Consider the following 19,910-nt stretch of genomic DNA (forward strand, 5'->3'; position numbering starts at 1 on the left):
AAAAAAAACCCAAAACCCATACAGTCTATCAATGTATATGTCACATAGCTTTTTTCTTTTCTTTCTTTTTTTTTGAAGATTTTATTTGTTTTATTTGACAGACAGAGATCACAAGTAGGCAGAGAGGCAGGCAGAGAGAGAGGGAGGAGGAAGCAGGCTCTCCACTGAGCAGAGAGCCTGATGTGGGGCTCAATCCCAGGACCCTGAGACCATGACCTGAGCTGAAGGCAGAGGCTTTAACCCACTGAGCCACCCAGGCACCCCCTTCTTTCTTTCTTTCTTTCTTTTTTGAAAGGATGAAGCTACTTATAAAGCATTGTGGAAACAAAGTTTATTTGTCCGTGTTAAAAAAAGTCACCAATTCTTTTAGAACACCAATACAGCAATAAATGTACATCTTAGAGAATGTAAAACAATTGAATCCTAATTAGCTTTTACTTGTTTTGCCTTGGTAAGATTAGAAATGTGAGTCACTGGTTATGTTTACAAAAGGACTAATCAGGGAGAGAAAAACAGTTTTAGTACAATATAGATTTTCCATTCATTTTGTGTTCTGGGCTGTGCTCCAAAAACAAAGCTCATTCCTTTTTGAAGATCCTCTTGGCTTCTACTCCTTCATATGTGAAAGTCTGCAAGGTGTTAACAAACATAGAAGAATTTGCCATTAAGATTTAAGGCTCCGTTAAGAAAAATATTAGTATTGTTATAGCTTTGAAATGATTATAATGTTTTTTTCTTAATCTTGATAGCAACGTTTTATACAGATAGAAGATATACCCACTTAAAAACACATTTTTTTATTTTTAGTCACTTACATTTTTAGGTAAAATAAGTAAGATTTATGAGAAAAGTGATAGTTTATTTGTTGAAGATATAACTCAGCAATCACAAATATAAAATTATTATTATGTAATTATTTTTATCTTTAGGAAACAGCTATGATCTTTTTACCACTCACCTGAACCAGTTCACCACCTATAATTTCTCGGACAGTATTCAGTGCATTTCCATTGTCTATCCGTTTGAATTTTCCAACAAGTTTATTTCCCTCTAGGTTCCAAGTACCCTATAAATGTAAAATAATAATAATAAGTAATAATAATAATAACAAATAGCTTTTTTTAGGATCTCACATATATCAGGCACTGTTCTGAGTTTTATAGGTCTACTTCTTCAATCTTCACAATGACCTTATGAAGTAGATATTACTGTCTCCATTTATGGTTGAGAAAACTGAGACACAATAATTCACCTAAAGTCATAGAGCCAGGATTGAACCTAGCTTTTGGGGCTCTAGAGTATATGCTGGTAACCCTTTTGCTTATCTTACTCAATTGTTTCCAAATGCTAAATTTTAAGGTAGATGAGCAATGCTTCCCTTTTCTAAATCTTTCATGTTAAAAAGAGTATCCTAAATTTAGTCATGGTTCAAGTTAGTTTCATGAAGAGCCTAACACCCCTGTGTATGTTGTAATTTTATAATTATTATAATAATTTTAAAATGACCATTAGGATGCCTGGCTGGTTCAGCTGATGGAACATGCAGCTTTTGATTTTGTGTTGCAGGTTCAAGCCCCATGTTGGGTGTAGAGATTGCTTACAAATAAAATTTTTAAATAAATAAATAAATAAATAAATGGTCATAATTGATAAAATATTTGACAGTTTGTCATTACAAATATATAATTTAACTGAAAAATGCTAAGGACAAAAAAGATTTTAAAAAATCAGTTGAAAAATATGACTACCTAAAATTTTTTATCTTAAACATTAAAAGGTATATTCCCAATGACCTACAATGTAGCATGCATCAGACTTTTCCATTTGGTCACTCATTCATTAACTAATTTATTCATTTATTTTATTATTTCAGTGTATTTATTGAATGACTATTATGTTTAAGTTAGATAAATCTAAAAGCTTTTGCTGCTACCAGGTATGTAAAGTTGAAAACACTGAGCTTTAGTTTTCTTTATGAATAATGGGTCTATACTTAATCATCCAGAGGATGTTCCTCTAATTCTTATTGATCATTCCAGATTATTTACAGATGTATGAAAATAAAAACATTAGATTTAAATATCCTGCCAATTTGTGTGATGTATAATGTGGATAAACTCTATTGGCTGCTTCAGTAAAATGAAGGAGGTTTAACATTAAACCATTCAGTGACAGAGAACAGATTATTTTAGTATTGTGTAGAAAAATCAAGAATGCATTGCTTATAAAAAGTGTCTTACACTGAATTCAGTTCCATCTGCTAGGCTGTAATTAAAAGTGACACCAAGCTCGAAAACAATCTCAATGGTACGAAAAGTGCTTGCTTCTTTGACGGTGAATTTATTTCCTTCTTGTGTAATAGTAAGTTTCAAATTGTCATGAGCTGCAAGCTTTCTTTTCACCATATTAATACCTGCAAAGCAAAAGATTTTGGAGGAAATAAAATCAAAATGCCATAGAAAGCGTTTATTTCAATATGTTCTGTTATATTTATTTGTTTATGTACATTTGAAGGGTAGGAAGGAAAACCTGATAGCATTGCCTTTGCACAAGAGCATTCAGAATGCCTCCTACAGAAAAAAATTCAAGCTTAATCAGATCAAAGGTAATGTTTCAAGCTATTTTTCCAAAACTTATGAAAAATTAAATGAAAAACAGAATTGTAGAATCTTAGAACAAGTAATTTAACATGATTATCAAACTCTTTGCTTCGGTGTTAAGTAAACTAAATTCCAGAAATGTCAAACAAAGGATTAAATATATTAATATATTTGTAAGGAACTTATAAACATAAACTTTTTAACTTTCCATAATAGCTTTAAAATTTAGAACCATATTCTCTTTGCTTTTTGTGGCATTTCCATCACAAAAATGAGAAAATTGGCAAATATTGCAGTCAAGTTCATTATTGTAAGAATGTGCAAATCCCATAAATTTCAATATGGAATTCTGGAACTATAAGATATAATGATGCAAATTTTGTTTTGGGGGAATGACTCCAATTTTTTGCACATCTCGGGCAGTGTATGAGCTGCCAGAGTATTGGAATAGATATTAAATTTATTAAATTAAAACCCACATAGAAACCACATGGAATCATGAGATTACTCCCAAAATTTTATGTCAGAGGAAATGAGAATTAAGTCTTATTTAGAGCTGGGAATCATGATAGAATTTTTTCCCCATTACTTTACTATATGATCTTTGTTTTTCCATCCCCTAGAATTCAACGTTTTAAAGTTTTGACATTTTCATTATGCACTTCCCTTTTTTACTCTCTAAACCAAAAAAAAAATTAAGTTTTCAATGACATAGGCCCAAGCAGCAGTTGAAGAGTGAATGAATCATACCTGAATCTTTTTTGTTTCAGAGAACTCAAAGAAACTTTTCCCCCACTAATGAAACTGTAGTTTTCCTAATAGAAGAAGTGAGAGTATTGTTTTCCCTACTTTGAGCCTCATACATTCTGGATCCTCACCACCAGAACAGGAACCATTCCCTAAACCCTGAAGTTTAGAAGGAATTAGAAAGAAAAATGTCTGTGAAGAACAAAATAACAAGCCACTGAAGAATTAAGCCCTTACCCATTTTTTCCATGAACTTGTCATAGTTCTCATTCTGGTCTATCTTCCAAGTACCGTCAAAAGCCATGATCTCCAGTTGAGTCAGCCTCTAAGCGATCAGAGATCCAGGTCTGTCCTTAGGAGACAATTTATCCTACTTCTTATCTTAGAACCAGCTTCATACTGTGATGTGGAAGTTTAAAGTTTAAAAGGTCACTTAACTACACTAATGCCCAACCATTGTAGTTTATCTTTCTATAAATTTCTTAGATCCTCTCCTGAAATTCAACTGAATTACAGTTGACCCTTGAACAACATGGATTTGAATTGCATGAGTCCAATTATATATGGATTTTTTTTATAAATACAGTACAATATTGTAAATGCACTTGCTCTTCCTCGTTTTTTAAATATTTTCTTTAGCTTTAGTGTAAGAATACAGTATATAATACATATGACATAGAAAATATATATTAATTGATTGATTATGTTATTAGGAAGACTTCCGGTCAACAGTGAACTATTAGTGTTTAAGTTTTTGAGGAGTCAAAAGTTATACAAGGATTTTTGACTGCATGGTTGGGGGTGGTGCCCCTGACCCCCCATGTTGTTCAGGAGTCAACTATAAAACTATAGTTTTATAAAACTATGAAACATGATGAACAATAGAATAGGTATTGTTTATTACCACCCCCCCCCATGTAGTCAAGCTACAGCTTGTGAGAACATTTATTTCAAAAACTAGAATGTGTGCTCTCTTAAAATAGGTTTTCTGTTTATAAGTTCAAAGTGTGTACTACATTGGTGGTAACACAATTTAGAACATACATCAAATAACATCTGGGAAATGAGACTATTAATGACCCATCCCCTTTTTACAATAGCAATTACCTTACAAAGTAAGATTTTATGACCAAATATGAATAAAAAGTTAAAGTTAATATGATATTGAGACTGAAGATTTGTTTATTTTACTAATATGTTCTTTTGCATTGTGCTTTTGAGTTGCCAGGAGTTTGGTAAATATCCTGACAACTGGTATAGTTCATGACACATAGGTGTTCACTAGGTTTTGGTCTTGAATGGTGACTGGCCACTGAGAAAAATTTTAAGAGGTGGAAATGTAGCTAGATAATCTGAAAACTTCCATTAGAGAAACAATCAGGTTTAAACATCCTGCTATGTACAGAGAAAACAAAAACCAGATACCAGCTATGCCATTAATTAAAACCATTCCTTTGTTTTACTCTTATTCCCTCTCTTCCCCAATCCTGATGCAATCAGAAGCTGAAACTCAATGTGTATGTGGGACAAGGCTATGGAGAATAGCTAAAAAGGTAAAAAGACAAGGAGGTCACCATATCTCTCCCTTCCCCCACTGTAGGCTTCTAGCCTGGAACAGAACTGAGCTGGTGGAGGAAACACATTAACTTACATGAAGTGCAGAGTTTTCATTATTAACTAATCTGAATATATCACTTGCTAAAAAGAGACCATTATTGTGAATAAATGTGACCAAAGAAAGTCTTCTTAACTCAGGGTCAATAGAGAAACTAAAGAGCATGCTTGCCCAACATTTCATTCAGAGTTAGAGGAAGGATATATCTAATGCATTTGAGCAGGAAATTGGGGGAAGAGAATTAAGTCTTTAATTTTTAATTAGGCTTCATGCTGGGGAATGAACTCATGGGGCTTGAACTCACAACTCTGAGATCAAAACTGAGCTGAGATCAAGAGTCAGACGCTTAACCAACCAAATCACATAAGCATCTCTAGTTTTTAATTTTGATTGTATCCATTGGGCACACTTTTTCAGTGGAGTTGCCCATTATTTTATTATTTTTTATTATTTTTATCAAGTAAGCACATTAAAAATCTAACTTCCTTCTACTAACTCCATTATTTCATTAAGAGAGAAAAAGATACCAGAACATAGAGAGAGGGAGAGGGGTATTGGGGAAGAGAGATTGTAATTTTAGAATAATAGAAGTCCTTTACATCTGTAACTAACTTTATGAAAAAATGGGTGGAGCCACCCAGGGGGGGACAAGATGGCGGGGAAGTAGGAGGAGGCGCCTTTTCTACCTGTACCCTAAAGTGAGCTGATTACCTACCAAAGAATTCCGATCACCCATGAAATCAGCCTGAGATCAGAATTATACACATCTGGATCTCTACAGGGGCAGAAGACGCCAGTGGGCAGGTAAAGCGGAGTGGGAAAGGCAGACTGATAACGGAAGATAAACAAAAGGGGGAGGGAGCCACCAGAGGCGACCGGTTGGAAAGTAATACCCCTAATACAAGCGAGAGTGCCCTGCATCTGGGGACCAGCATTAACTTGGAGACTGGTTGAAAGCACTCCAAAAGAGCAAAAGATCGTGGGGGGAAATTGTGGGAATCGGGGTGGCTAGGGACGGGGCTTAAGTCCCCGGTCCCAGGACAGCTTCCCCTGGCGCTGAGCCAGAGAGAGTGTGGCGGAGAAACCAGGTCTTGGTCCCTGAGCCGCCAGTGCACCGGAGATTGCATGGGTTCTGGCCCCTGTGAGGGGATGGGAGCCACGCCATACGGCAGAACACTCGAGCCCTGCTACAGAGCCTGAGGTGCGCGCGCCCCTCATCCTCCCCTGAGAGAGGTACAAAGGCCCAGCCGGCGCTCTTTGACATGCGCCATTGTTTCAGAGCCTAAGACGCGCGCCCCAAACTCTCCCCTGGGAGAGGTGCGCAAAGGCCCAGGCCTGGTGCTTTTGAACCTGCGCCCCGTTCTCAGAGCCTGAGACGCGCACGCGACCCACAGCCTCCCCTGAAAAAGGTGCGTGCAAGCCGGGTGCTCTTAGACCCAGAAAGACCAGGCACTCCCAGCCCGGGCCAGCGGGAAAATCTCAGTGTGTGATCGCTGCTTGGAACCTCTCTGGTGGTCTGGAGCTGCCCAAACAGTTGCAGCAGAAGATCCTGCATCCCCAGGGACCGCGACTCGGAACCTGCTCTGCCAGCCGCCGTGGGGGAATTTATATGGGCTCTGCAACACCCACAGAAGAACAGACTGAGGCTTCTCTCTGAGAAGGAGGTCAGGGTGCAGTTTGCTTTCCTCTAAACCTACAAAAACCATCAAAAGCGGTCAAGGCGAGAGGGGAAAAAAAAAAGGTGAACAAACATAAAAACCTCCAGAGAACAAAAGCCTGAAAAAACCGGTTTCCTCAGAGCCCACCCCCTTGAGGGGGGTGGGAGGACTTAACTAAGGGACCATCATTGACTGAAAACCCACGTGGCAGGCCCCTCCCCCAGAAAACCAACCAGGAAAAAAAAAAAAAAGACTACAAGAGAACCACCACCACTACTTCATAAGACAGCTTTTATTTTTAATTTTTTCCCACTATTCTGGCTCATTTTTTTTTATATAGATAATTTTTTAACCTATTTACCATCACAGCGAGCTGTCCAGTACATCAAATTCCATAATAACATTCTAACCTGAACTTTTTGATACATACACCTGTGTTTTTCTTTCGCAATTCTATTTTTTAAATTTCTTTTTTTTAATTTTAGTTTAGTTTAGTCTAGTTTATTCCTTTTTTATTTTTATTTTCTAATATTCATATAGAGTTAAACTTCAAAGTAATCCCTTTTCCCCAATCAATACTACCCCTATAGGTAAACCAATTTTTAATCCCCCTTTAGCATAGGAAAGTTGAGTCCTTTAACAAAGATATCAAGATACATCCAGGAAGAATCAAAACAACCTTCCTCACCCACACTGAGAATTTATAACCACTCTCCCATCTTTTTCTTCCACCAGTGTTTCTGTGTTTTTGTGTTTGTCCTGATAGTATATAAATCTTACACTTGGGGTTCTTTTTGACAAGGTTCTTCCTTTATTTGCATATATATATATTTTTTTCTCTTGTTATGTACTTGTATCAGTCTTTTTGTTTGTCTGTTTTTGTTTGTATACCTCATAAATCTTACCTTGGGGCCCATTTGGGCTGAACCTTCTCTTTCATCTTCCCTTTCTTTCCTGTCTCTCTCTCTCTCTCTTTTTTCTTTTTCTTTTCTTTTTTCTCTCATTTGGGTGGGGAATCTTGATTGCTCAGAAGTGTTCCAGGTTGCACCCAGACTGTACCACAGTCGATACAACCAGCTAGACCTGTTCAGTCAACTCTCACCAAAATGACTAGGAGGAGGAATGCCCCACAGAAGAAAAATACAGAGGATGGACCTTCTGCAACAGAGCTAATGGCTATCAACATAGACAATATGTCAGAAAGAGAATTCAGGCTAACAATTATCCAGGCAATAGCTAGGTTGGAGAAAGCCATGGATGACCAAAAGGAATTGATTAGGGCCGAGCTGAAAGCGACCAGACGGGATGTTCACAATGTTAGGGCAGAGCTAAAAGCTACCAGGGCTGAGGTTCACAATGTTCTCAATGAGTTCCAATCTAATCTAAATTCTCTCAAAGCTAGGGTAACTGAGACAGAAGATAGAATTAGTGATCTGGAGGAAAAACAGATAGAAAGGATCAAGAGGAAGCCTGGAACAAACAGCTTAGAAACCATGAAAACAGAATCAGGGAAATAAATGATGCCATGAAACGTTCCAATGTCAGAATTATTGGAATCCCTGAAGGGGAGGAGAAAGAAAGAAGTCTAGAAGATATAGTGGAACAAGTTCTTCATGAAAATTTTCCCAATCTCGCAAATGGAACCCGCGTTCATGTACTAGAGGCCGAATGGTCTCCACCCAAGATTATAGATTCCAGAAAAACATCAAGGAACCTGATAGTCAAATTGAGGAATCATAATTGTAGGTATAATCTCTTGAAAGCCGCTAGGACAAAGAGGCTCCTTACTTACAGAGGAAAGCCCATCAGAATAATGTCAGACCTGTCCACAGAGACCTGGCAAGCCAGAAAGGGCTGGCAAGATATATTCAGGGCACTAAATGAGAAGAACATGCAGCCAAGAATACTTTATCCAGCAAGACTGACATTCAAAATGGATGGAGAGATAAAGAGTTTCTAAGACCGGCAAGGCTTAAAAGACTATGCAACCACCAAGTCAACACTGCAGGAAATATTAAGGGGGGTTCTATAAAAGTGGAAAAATCCTAAGAATAGCACTGAACAGAAATATAGAGACAATCTACAGAAAGAAAGACTTCAAAGGTAACCCGATGTCAATAAAAACGTATCTATCAATAATCACTCTCAATGCGAATGGCCTAAATGCACCCATAAAATGGCACAGGGTTGCAGATTGGATAAAATGACAGGACCCATCCATATGTTGTCTACAAGAGACCCATTTTGAACCTAAAGATACACCCAGACTGAAAGTGAAGGGATGGAGAAGCATCTTTCATGCCAATGGGCCTCAAAAGAAGGCTGGGGTAGCGATTCTCATATCAGATAAATTATATTTTAAACTAAAGACTGTAGTCAGAGATACAGAAGGACACTACATAATTCTTTTTTTTTTTTTAAAGTAAAGAGACACTACATAATTCTTAAAGGGACTATCCACCAAGATGATCTAACAATTGTAAATATCTATGCTCCCAATATGGGAGCAGCCAATTACATAAGAAAACTGTTAATCAAGATAAAGAGTCATATTGATATGAATACATTAATAGTAGGAGATCTTAACACGCCTCTCTCAGAAATAGACAGATCATCGAAGCAGAAAATCAATAAAGAAACAAGAACATTGAATGACACATTGGACCAGATGGACCTCATAGATATATACAGAACATTCCACCCTAAAACAACAGAATACTCATTCTTCTCAAGTGCACATGGAACCTTCTCCAGAATAGACCACATACTGGGTCACAAATCAGGACTCAACCAATACCAAAGGACTGAGATTATTCCCTGCACATTCTCAGATCACAATGCTTTGAAACTGGAGCTCAATCACAAGGAAAAGTTCAGAAGGAACTCAAACACCTGGAAGCTAAAGACCACCTTGCTTAAGAATGCTTGGATCAACCAGGAGATCAAAGAACTGAAACAATTCATGGAAACCAATGAGAATGAAGACACTTCGGTCCAAAACCTATGGGATACAGCAAAGGTTGTCCTAAGGGGGAAATACATAGCCATCCAAGCCTCCCTCAAAAAAATTGAAAAATCCAGAACACAGCAGCGGTCTCTACACCTTAAAGAACTGGAGAATCAACAACAAGTCAAACCAACTCCACACGTAAGAAGGGAAATAATCAAGATTAGAGCTGAGATCAATGACATAGAAACCAGAGATACAGTAGAATGTATCAATGAAACTAGAAGCTGGTTTTCTGAAAGAATCAATAAGATCGATAAACCATTGGCCACACTAATCCAAAAGAAAAGAGAGAAAGCCCAAATTAATAAAATTATGAATGAAAAGGGAGAGATCACAACTAACACCTAGGAAGTAGAAACAATCATCAGAAGTTATTATCAACAGTTATATGCCAATAAACTAAGCAACCTAGATGAAATGGATGCATTCCTGGAAAACTATAAACTCCCAAAATTGAACCAGGAAGAAATCGACAACCTAAATAGACTGATATCTAGTAACGAGATTGAAGCGGTGATCAAAAACTTCCCCAAAAACAAGAGCCCAGGACCTGACGGATTCCCTGGGGAATTCTACCAAACTTTCAAAGAAGAAATAACACCTATTCTCCTGAAGCTGTTTCAAAAAATTGAAGCAGAAGGAAAACTTCCAGACTCTTTCTATGAAGCCAGCATTACCCTGAACCCCAAACCAGGCAAAGACCCTACCAAAAAGGAGAATTACAGACCAATATCACTGATGAATATGGATGCTAAGATTCTCAACAAGATCCTAGCAAACAGGATCCAACAGCACATTAAAAAGATTATCCACCATGACCAGGTGGGATTCATTCCTGGGCTACAAGGATGGTTCAACATTTGCAAACCAATCAATGTGATAGAACAAATTAATAAGAAAAGAGAGAAGAACCACATGGTCCTCTCAACTGATGCAGGAAAAAGCATTTGACAAAATCCAGCATCCGTTCCTGATTAAAACGCTTCAAAGTATAGGGATAGAGGGAACATTCCTGAACTTCATCAAATCTATCTATGAAAAACCCACAGCAAATATTATCCTTAATGGGAAAAAGCTTGCAGCCTTCCCGTTGAGATCAGGAACATGACAAGGATGCCCACTCTCACCATTCCTGTTTAACATAGTATTAGAAGTCCTAGCAACAGCCATCAGACAACAAAGAGAAATAAAAGGTATCCAAATTGGCAATGAAGAAGTCAAACTCTCTCTCTTCGCAGATGACATGATTCTTTATATGGAAAACCCAAAAAACTCCACCCCCAAACTACTAGAACCCATACAGCAATTCAGTAACATGGCAGGATACAAAGTCAAAGTACAGAAATCAGTTGCTTTCTTATACACTAACAATGAAAATACAGAAAGGGAAATTAGAGAATCGATTCCATTTACTATAGCACCAAGAACCATAAGATATCTGGGAATAAACCTAACCAAAGAGGTAAAGGATCTGTACTCGAGGAACTACAGAACACTCATGAAAGAAATTGAAGAAGACACAAAAAGATGGAAGACCATTCCATGCTCTTGGATTGGAAGAATAAACATTGTTAAAATGTCTATACTGCCTAGAGCAATCTATACTTTTAATGCCATTCCAATCAAAATTCCACCAGTATTCTTCAAAGAGCTGGAGCAAATAATCCAAAAATTTGTATGGAATCAGAAGAGACCCCAGATTGCTAAGGAAATGTTGAAAAACAAAAATAAAACTGGGGGCATCATGTTACCTGATTTCAAGCTTTACTACAAAGCTGTGATCACCAAGACAGCATGGTACTGGCATAAAAACAGACACATAGACCAGTGGAACAGAGTAGAGAGCCCAGATATGGACCCTCAACTCTATGGTCAGTTAATCTTTGACAAAACAGGAAAAAATATGCAGTGGACAAAAGACAGTCTCTTCAATAAATGGTGCTGGGAAAACTGGGCAGCTATATGTAGAAGAATGAGACTCGACCATTCTCTTACACCGTACACAAAGATAAACTCAAAATAGATAAAAGACCTCAATGTGAGACAGGAATCCATCAGAATCCTAGAGGAGAACATAGGCAGTAATCTCTTCAATATCAGCCACAGCAACTTCTTTCAAGATATGTCTCCAAAGGCAAAGGAAACAAAAGTGAAAATGAACTTTTGGGACTTCATCAAAATCAAAAGCTTCTGCACAGCAAAGGAAACAGTCAAGAAAACAAAGAGGCAACCCACGGAATGGGAGAAGATATTTGCAAATGACAGTACAGACAAAAGATTGATATCCAGGATCTATAAAGAACTCCTCAAACTCAACACACACAAAACAGATAATCATATCAAAAAATGGGCAGAAGATATGAACAGACACTTCTCCAATGAAGACATACAAATGGCTATCAGACACATGAAAAAATGTTCATCATCACTAGCCATCAGGGAGATGCAAATTAAAGCCACATTGAGATATCACCTTACACCAGTTAGAATGGCCAAAATTAGCAAGACAGGAAACAACATGTGTTGGAGGGGATGTGGAGAAAGGGGAACCCTCTTACACTGTTGGTGGGAATGCAAGTTGGTGCAGCCTCTTTGGAGAACAGTGTGGAGATTCCTCAAGAAATTAAAAATAGAACTTCCCTATGACCCTGTAATTGCACTACTGGGTATTTACCCCAAAGTTACAGATGTAGTGAAAAGAAGGGCCATCTGTACCCCAATGTTTATAGCAGCAATGGCCACGGTTGCCAAACTGTGGAAAGAACCAAGATGCCCTTCAACGGATAAATGGATAAGGAAGATGTGGTCCATATACACTATGGAGTATTATGCCTCCATCAGAAAGGATGAATACCCAACTTTTGTAGCAACATGGATGGGACTGGAAGAGATTATGCTGAGTGAAATAAGTCAAGCAGAGAGAGTCAATTATCATATGGTTTCACTTATTTGTGGAGCATAACAAATAGCATGGAGGACATGGGGAGTTAGGAGAAGGGAGTTGGGGGAAATTGGAAGGGGAGGTGAACAATGAGAAACTATGGACTCTGAAAAACAATCTGAAGGGTTTGAAGAGGTGGGGGGGTGGGAGGTTGGGGGAACCAGGTGGTGGGTATTAGAGAGGGCATGGATTGCATGGAGCACTGGGTGTGGTACAAAAACAATGAATACTGTTATGCTGAAAATAAATTAAAAAATGATAAAAAAATGGGTTATTTTGTCCTTGTTTTTCTCCCTTTTATCAAAGATAATGAAAACCACATCATTTGGGAACCACCACCCTAGTACACTTTCTACTTGAAAAGGGATTAGTTAAGTAAATAGCACTTGGACGCATGCCAACCTACTAACAGAATGGGGATGTTAAACTTTTCAGTCGTCTATTTACCAGTGGCAATATCCTAATTTAAAGTCAATGAGGAGTCCCTGTTGTCTGTAGCATGTCATCATTTTTTCAATGAGTAGATCAAATTTTTAACATTATACTTTTCCAGCTTCTCAGCTCTGTACCTTCTTAATTCTTCCCACTCACCTGGACCCCACCTAGAAAAGATTGTATAGAACCTATAGAACAAGTTCCCTGCAGATCTCTTCTACTAATGATACAATTGGACCATCTGGCTAAGGGCTGACCCAGTTCTTTGTTTTCTTCTCTGATAAAACTGGAAGACTTAGGGTCCTGCTGCTTGGGAGAGTGGGTGGATCGGGTTATATGTGCAGAGATGCTCTCTTTCTCTCTCTCTAGGCTCTTAGTCCCCATTAGTCATGGAGTGATATGGAAGAAATGGAAATCAACAGAAGCTCCTGGTGATCCATATCCCATTCCTGAAGGGGATTATACAAATTACATTCCTAACATGTCTTACGAGACCCTTATTCATATTTTCAGTCTCTTGCCATTTCTTACTGTATCCTTTAAGGTCTAACACTAAGCTGCTTTCAGTCTCTGCTCTCCTGATTGTGCATGTTTTCTGTTGCTTTAGGTCCCAGCTTGGTCATTGACTACTCTGAGAAGCTTGTCCTGAACTACCACGAGTGAGTGGGTCAGGTAAGCCTACTTCTCCCAAATGTAATGACCTTCTAAATGTCTCATAAAAGTCATAAAAGACAAAAACAGCTGATTCATGATAGCCAAGGAAATATTAGTATCATCATGAAGACGGAGACATCATGAGGAAGGGCAGTACAATGTTCCAAGCTCATCTCAAAGAAATAACTTTCTAGAGATCACAGAAATCCTTTCACCACATTGTTTAGTAGGAGGGAACATTTTCCAAGAGTAATTAAAAAATATATCATTTATGGAAAATGGCATTTCCAGGCCTGTTCTTATCACTTCAGAATTTCAATCCCAACTTCTTTAACTTTTACATGTCAGAGAAAACTAGGGTCTCTATTAGGCCCTTGTAAGAGAAGGATTTGAGGGACAAATTCAGGGAGCAACAAGAAGTTTTAAGATTATTGTCCAATCCCTAGCAGTGAATGGGGAATGAGAAAGAATTCTAGTGTTTGCTTACAGAGACCTCTTCATTCTGTTTTAACCGTAGTCTTCTAAATTTTAGAAATCTTAAGACCTGCTAAATTATGTCTTAGATTTTGCATCTGACATGGATGGTTGGTTTTCTTCCAGAAAGACTGTAGAGTTACAACAGTGCATAGCAGGACATCTGCCACTTAATGGCCAGCATGGGTTGCTGATTGTCCTTGATAACAGGACAGACTTTTATGGGACCTGCATGTGTCAGTTGAATAATCTTGCATGAAGGATTTTTGTTTTGTTTTGTTCTATTTTTTACTTGAGAGAGAGAGAGAGCACAAGCTAGGGGAGCAGCAGGCAGAGGAAGAGAGAGAAGCAGGCTCCCCACTGAGCAGGGAGCCTGTTGTAGGGCTTGATCCCAGGACCCTGGGATCATGACCTGAGCTGATGGTTGAAGCTTAACCAACTGAGCCACCCAGGCGCCCCTTGCATGAAGGATTTATAACTCCTTCATCTTCTGCTTTCTTTGTAGTCTAGGTCTATCCCCAAAGTGATCAGTCTCCCTCAAGCAATTTGGATGGAAGGTTACTCATCTCCTATGCTCCTCATACCACAGAAAGTGGAAGATGGGTTTGCGTTATCTCAGCTCTCCATGTCCCATCCAAACCATTATGTTTCTGCCCCTCTACCTTTTTTAAAGAAAGTCTTTTCTTTTGGGACCACTGTGGCTATCGCCTTCCAGCCTACTTCATCATAGTTATCTGCCATTTACCTTACCTATCATTATCTATCATCTGTCCCCATCTAACATTACTATCTACCATCTATCACTGAAGATCTTGGCAGCTGGCATCATCATCTGTGTCCTGCCATCATCCTGGATGACCTCAAAGTCCATATAGATAAATCATTTGTCATGCAGGCTTCACAGTTCCTTAATCTCCTCATCTCTAGTAACCTTTACTTCTGTTATACTTGATTCACTTAAATCCAGGATAATAACCTATGATTTGCAATTGCTAGAGTTGTTCCTTCTATAAAATTTAGCAAGGGACTCTCTGACCACAACTCTCCATTCTCTCAGCTTCTTTACTTTCTCCCAGATCTTGGGATATTAGGAAACCTTGGCTTGGAGAGAACATCAGTCAATTCCCTTTATTTTCTCCCAGATTGGAGCCCCTCCTGGTTTCTTTACATTCTCTAATCAATATCCTATCGCCAGTAAAAAAAAACAAAAACAAAAAAAAACCTCACTTGCACATTTTTCCTGCACCACCCCCTGTGCTATTACACAGGCATGGTTCCTAGTCTCAGCTGAATTGTCTGTACTGCCTGGCAAGACTTCTCTGTGTCCCAGTCAACTACCTCCTCATTTCATGACAGCTTCTTTAATAATTTTTTTTTCTAGTAAAAGCAGAGCTTTATTCTTTTTAAAAATTATTTTATTGAGGTCTGGTTAACACACAATGTTACATTAGTTTCAGGTGTACAACATAGTGATTCAGCAACTCTGTCATTTGTGCTGTGCTCAGCACAAATGTCACCATCATCTGTCACCATACAGCACTATTACAGTGTCATTGACTGTATTCCCTCTGTTGTGACTTTTATTCCTGTGACTGATTCATTCTTGAACTGGAAGCCTTATCTCCCCTTCACCTATTTTGCCGTCCTCCCAACCTCCTCTCTCTGGCAATGACCAGTTTGTTTTTGTATTTATGGGTCTGTTTCTGCTTTATTTTATTTTTTAGGTTCTCCATGTAAGTAAAATATCATAAGTCTTTCTCTGTCTCTCATTTCACTTAGCATGATATGACCTAGGTTTATCTATGTTGTCTCTAATTGCAAGCTCTCATTCTTTTTTCTGGCTGAGTAATATTCCACTATGTCTAGCCCATTATTATCTATCTATCTATCTATCTACATCACATCTTTATCCATTCATCATTCGATGGACACTTGGGCTGCTTCCCTATCTTGGCTACTGTAAATAATGCTGTAATAAACATAAGGGTGCATATATCTTTTCAAATTAGTGTTTTTGTTTTCTTTGGGCAAATTCCCAGTAGAGGAATTACCATATTGTACGATATTGCCTTCTTTTTTAAGGAGTTGTTTTTTTTTTAAAGATTTTTTTTTTTTTTAATTTATTTGTCAGAGAGAGAGGGAGAGAGAGCAAGCACAGGCAGACAGAATGGCAGGCAGAGGCAGAGAAGCAGGCTCCCCGTCAAGCAAGGAGCCCGATGTGGGACTCGATCCCAGGATGCTGGGATCATGACCTGAGCCGAAGGCAGCTGCTTAACCAACTGAGCCACCCAGGTGTCCCAGGAGTTGTTTTTTTAAGTGATCTCTCCACCCAACATGAGGCTCAAACTCACAACCCCAAGATCAAGAGTCACATGTTCTAACAACTGAGCCAGCCAGGTGCCCCTCATACGACATTTCTAGTTTTAACTTTTGAGGGACCCATACTGTTTTCCATAAGGGCTTCACCAATTTACATTCTCCCCCAAAATGCACAAGTGTTCTTTTTTCTACATATCCTCACCAACACTTGTTATTCCTTGTCTTTTTGATATTAACCATTCTGACAGGTGTGAGGTGATAATTCATTCGGTTTTGATTTGCATTCTCCTGATGATTAGGGCTGTTGAACATCTTTTCATGTGTCTGTTGACCATCTTCTTCTTTAGAAAATGTCCATGCAGGTCCTTTGCCCATTTTAATCAGATTATTTACTTTTTTGATGTTGGATTTAATCATTTTCTTATACTCTTCTTCCCTGGCCTCTAGCAGATGACCTACACATTACTCCACAGGGGAAATAAACCATCAAATAACAATTCCCTCAATTTTTGTGCCTTCTGATTTTCAATATTACCTGTTAGTACTTTCTTTACTTCTATAAATTCTTTTACCCACTTACTTACTCAATGAATATTAGAATTCCTACCATGACCCAGGCACTATGCTAAAGTATTAGAAGAAGAATGAATACATACAGTTTCAGTCAAGAGGAAGCAAGGCTTAAAATTGTAACAGTGAGGCACATGCAAAGACTTTTCCCCCCCTGCATCTTCATATTTACCCCTCCCTTTCTCTCTGATTTATTAAGCTGAGGTGGCATCGTCTCTCCTTCGTATCAAGATGGTCAAGTCTTTTCCATTTTAAGAAATGAAAAGACTCTCTGGATTCTTTTGATGTTACTAGAAACTATTCAGTCTTTCTCCTTCCCTATATAGCCAGGCTTTCTGAGAAAATAACCTATGCTTGTCTCTACATTCTTCCCGTCTATTAGCGCCTCAATCTACGGCAATATAAGCTTTCATGTTCACCACTCCACTGAAGCTACTCACTGAAGTCATAGATGAATTTTTTGTTGCCAAACAGTATGCACACATCTTGGCCTTTATTTTATGTCACTGCAGACTTCCAGATCATTGACTCTCCCCCCCTTTGAAATTTCTCCTTTTCTTTTCCTGACTTGATTCTTTCTTGACATTCAACTTACTTCTTGGAATGCTCCTTTCTAGACTCTTCCATGGGCAAATTGTTCCTCACCTGACTCCTTAAAGTTGTATCTTAAGATCTTTTTTCATTCCACACAGTCTACCTGGGCCATCTTTTTTGTTCCCATGTCTTCAGTTCCCATCTGTGTGATTCCAAATTCAGAGTTACAACCCAGATCTCTCTCCTACCAGGTACTTATTCCTTACTGGGTTTCTCTACCTGCATGCGTTATCAGGACCTCAAACTCCACACAACCAGAAAGGACCTTAACTTTCCACTCAGCCTTGTTCTCTTCTATTTCCTGTGTCAGTGATTGATTCTGCCATTCTAGGGATAATTCTAACATCTTTCCTCTCCTTTATTCTCAGCTTTCTATTTTATCAACAAATCAACTTTTACTCCCTACTATCACTTAAATATAACCCCTCTTTGTATTTTCTAGTAGTTGTCATCACTGACTTCAATTGCTACAATAATCTAAATGGTGTTCCCCTCCTCCGGTCTCTCAGAATCCATTTTGTCTAGAGAATTACCTTCATAGAATGCACATGTGGTCATGTCCTGTCTTTGCATATTATCATTCAGTGATTCCTTATTGCCATCAGCATACAATTCTATATTCTTTACCTCTCCTGTTCACCTCACTTTATTCTTCCCCTATCCAAGGTGCTCTGGTCTCTCCCATCTCTATATTTTTGTACATCTTCTTAACTCTGCATGTAAATCCACCCCTTATCACGTACTGTCCCAGCCTAACAGCCACTTAGACTTTCAGAGTCAGCTCAGTGTCACCTATCCAACAGACTGCCTTGCCTTCCCCTTTCCTGCTGGTCTGGGCTAACTCTTCTTTGTCTGTACTCCAGTATCACCATCAGAACCCTTTTACACTTACTGTATTGATTGTAGAATCTGTTAACTGTTGTTTCCTCTAAGAGATTTTCAGATTTAGGGGCAGAGACAATTCAAAATGGGTACAAAAAAGGCACAAAGTAAGCTTATGTATCCTAATTAAAGCCTTTGTTGCCTGGCTAGAAGTGCCATTTGTTTCCCAGTCTGGGTTCAGTGTGTGAGAGTTTGATCAGCTAACAGTTTGTTTAATAATGAATAGTACCCCACTGCCTTCTAATTTGATGCTAGGGTCATGGATTTATCCAGTGTAATATTTTGACTCCCTGCCTATTTTGCAACCAAATTGGGGAGCCTCCATCTGTAGGCTTTCCAAAGGAAAGTTAATTGCAGATCATAGGCTCCACAGCTATCTGGTTGGCAGAATACTACAAGGGACTTTGACTCCTTGATGGAATGAAGCAAACTTTTATCTCAGAGTGAAACAATAATGTTGCCAAAGCACTACTTCTCAGGCATGGCAGAAGTAATCCTGTAGAAATCAAGAAAAGGTTACCAATGTTAGGAAAAGCATCAGTTGTCTTTGCTATACCATAGCTTTACATCCTTGCCACAGAGAAACACACTTAGTGGGCAGACTATCATAACTGTGTATATCACTATAGAAAATTTTGAAAATAAAGCTCAGCTCAAAGAAAAGTAAAAGTTACTCAAGGTTTTATCTCTCAACGTAGTTGGTGCTAGCCTTTATATATATATTTATATATATAAATGAAATATAAATATTTCATCTATATTATAAAATAAACATAATATTATAATTTATATTAAATATATACTATAATTTATAATTATAATTTGTATTATAAATGTGGGGCTTAATTCACAACCCTGAGATCATGACCTGAGCCAAAATCAAGAGTCAGATGCTTAACTGACTGAGCCACTCAGGTGCCCCAAGAATTTTTTTTAATTAATGAGCAATTAATGCAGGTAACTTAGAAAGTACAAAAAGGCATAAAGAAAAAATTACTCAAGGACTTATTATCCCACCAACTGTACATAATTAATATTATGTTTGTATACAATTCATCTAGTTTTAAGCATGTTTGAATACACTGATGCATATATTTGTGTGTGTGTGTGCGTGTGTGTGTGTGTGTGTGTGTGTGTGTATTTCTATGGACCCATATGTATGTATATGTACACATAGGTATGTATATGTGTATACTCCTATAAGTTTGTTTGTGCATAGAGACCCATGCACATGACCCATGCACATATCTTCATTTGCTCAAGATTCATATTTTAGAAGGCTTCATTTGGCACCAAGTAGAGGAGGGATTTGAGGGACTCATCTGGAAAAAAAAGCTAATTAAATATTGCTATAACCTTGCTGAGAAATGAGAACTGAAAATAAGATGGTGAAAGTGAGACTGGAGAAAAG

At 38.2% G+C, this 19,910-nt stretch overlaps 1 protein-coding gene across 2 annotated transcripts; it reads right to left on the minus strand.

Moving 5' to 3' along the window:
- Nucleotides 1–314: 314 nt before the first annotated feature.
- Nucleotides 315–3,718, minus strand: FABP2 (fatty acid binding protein 2). 2 transcript variants are annotated; one of them, XM_047718333.1, is made up of 4 exons: nucleotides 3,585–3,718; nucleotides 2,241–2,413; nucleotides 959–1,066; nucleotides 315–629 (listed from the first exon to the last, which is right to left on the minus strand). In XM_047718333.1, exons 1-4 carry the CDS (start codon nucleotides 3,649–3,651, stop codon nucleotides 579–581), a joined length of 399 nt encoding a protein of 132 aa, XP_047574289.1. In that variant the 5' UTR covers nucleotides 3,652–3,718; the 3' UTR covers nucleotides 315–578. The 2 variants fall into 2 exon arrangements, with proteins under 2 accessions (XP_047574289.1, XP_047574290.1); XM_047718334.1 differs by lacking the exon at nucleotides 3,585–3,718 and adding an exon at nucleotides 3,351–3,373.
- Nucleotides 3,719–19,910: the final 16,192 nt, after the last annotated feature.

This window comes from Lutra lutra, chromosome 2, assembly GCF_902655055.1.
Source record: "Lutra lutra chromosome 2, mLutLut1.2, whole genome shotgun sequence".
In the NCBI taxonomy this organism is placed as follows: Eukaryota; Metazoa; Chordata; class Mammalia; order Carnivora; family Mustelidae; genus Lutra; species Lutra lutra.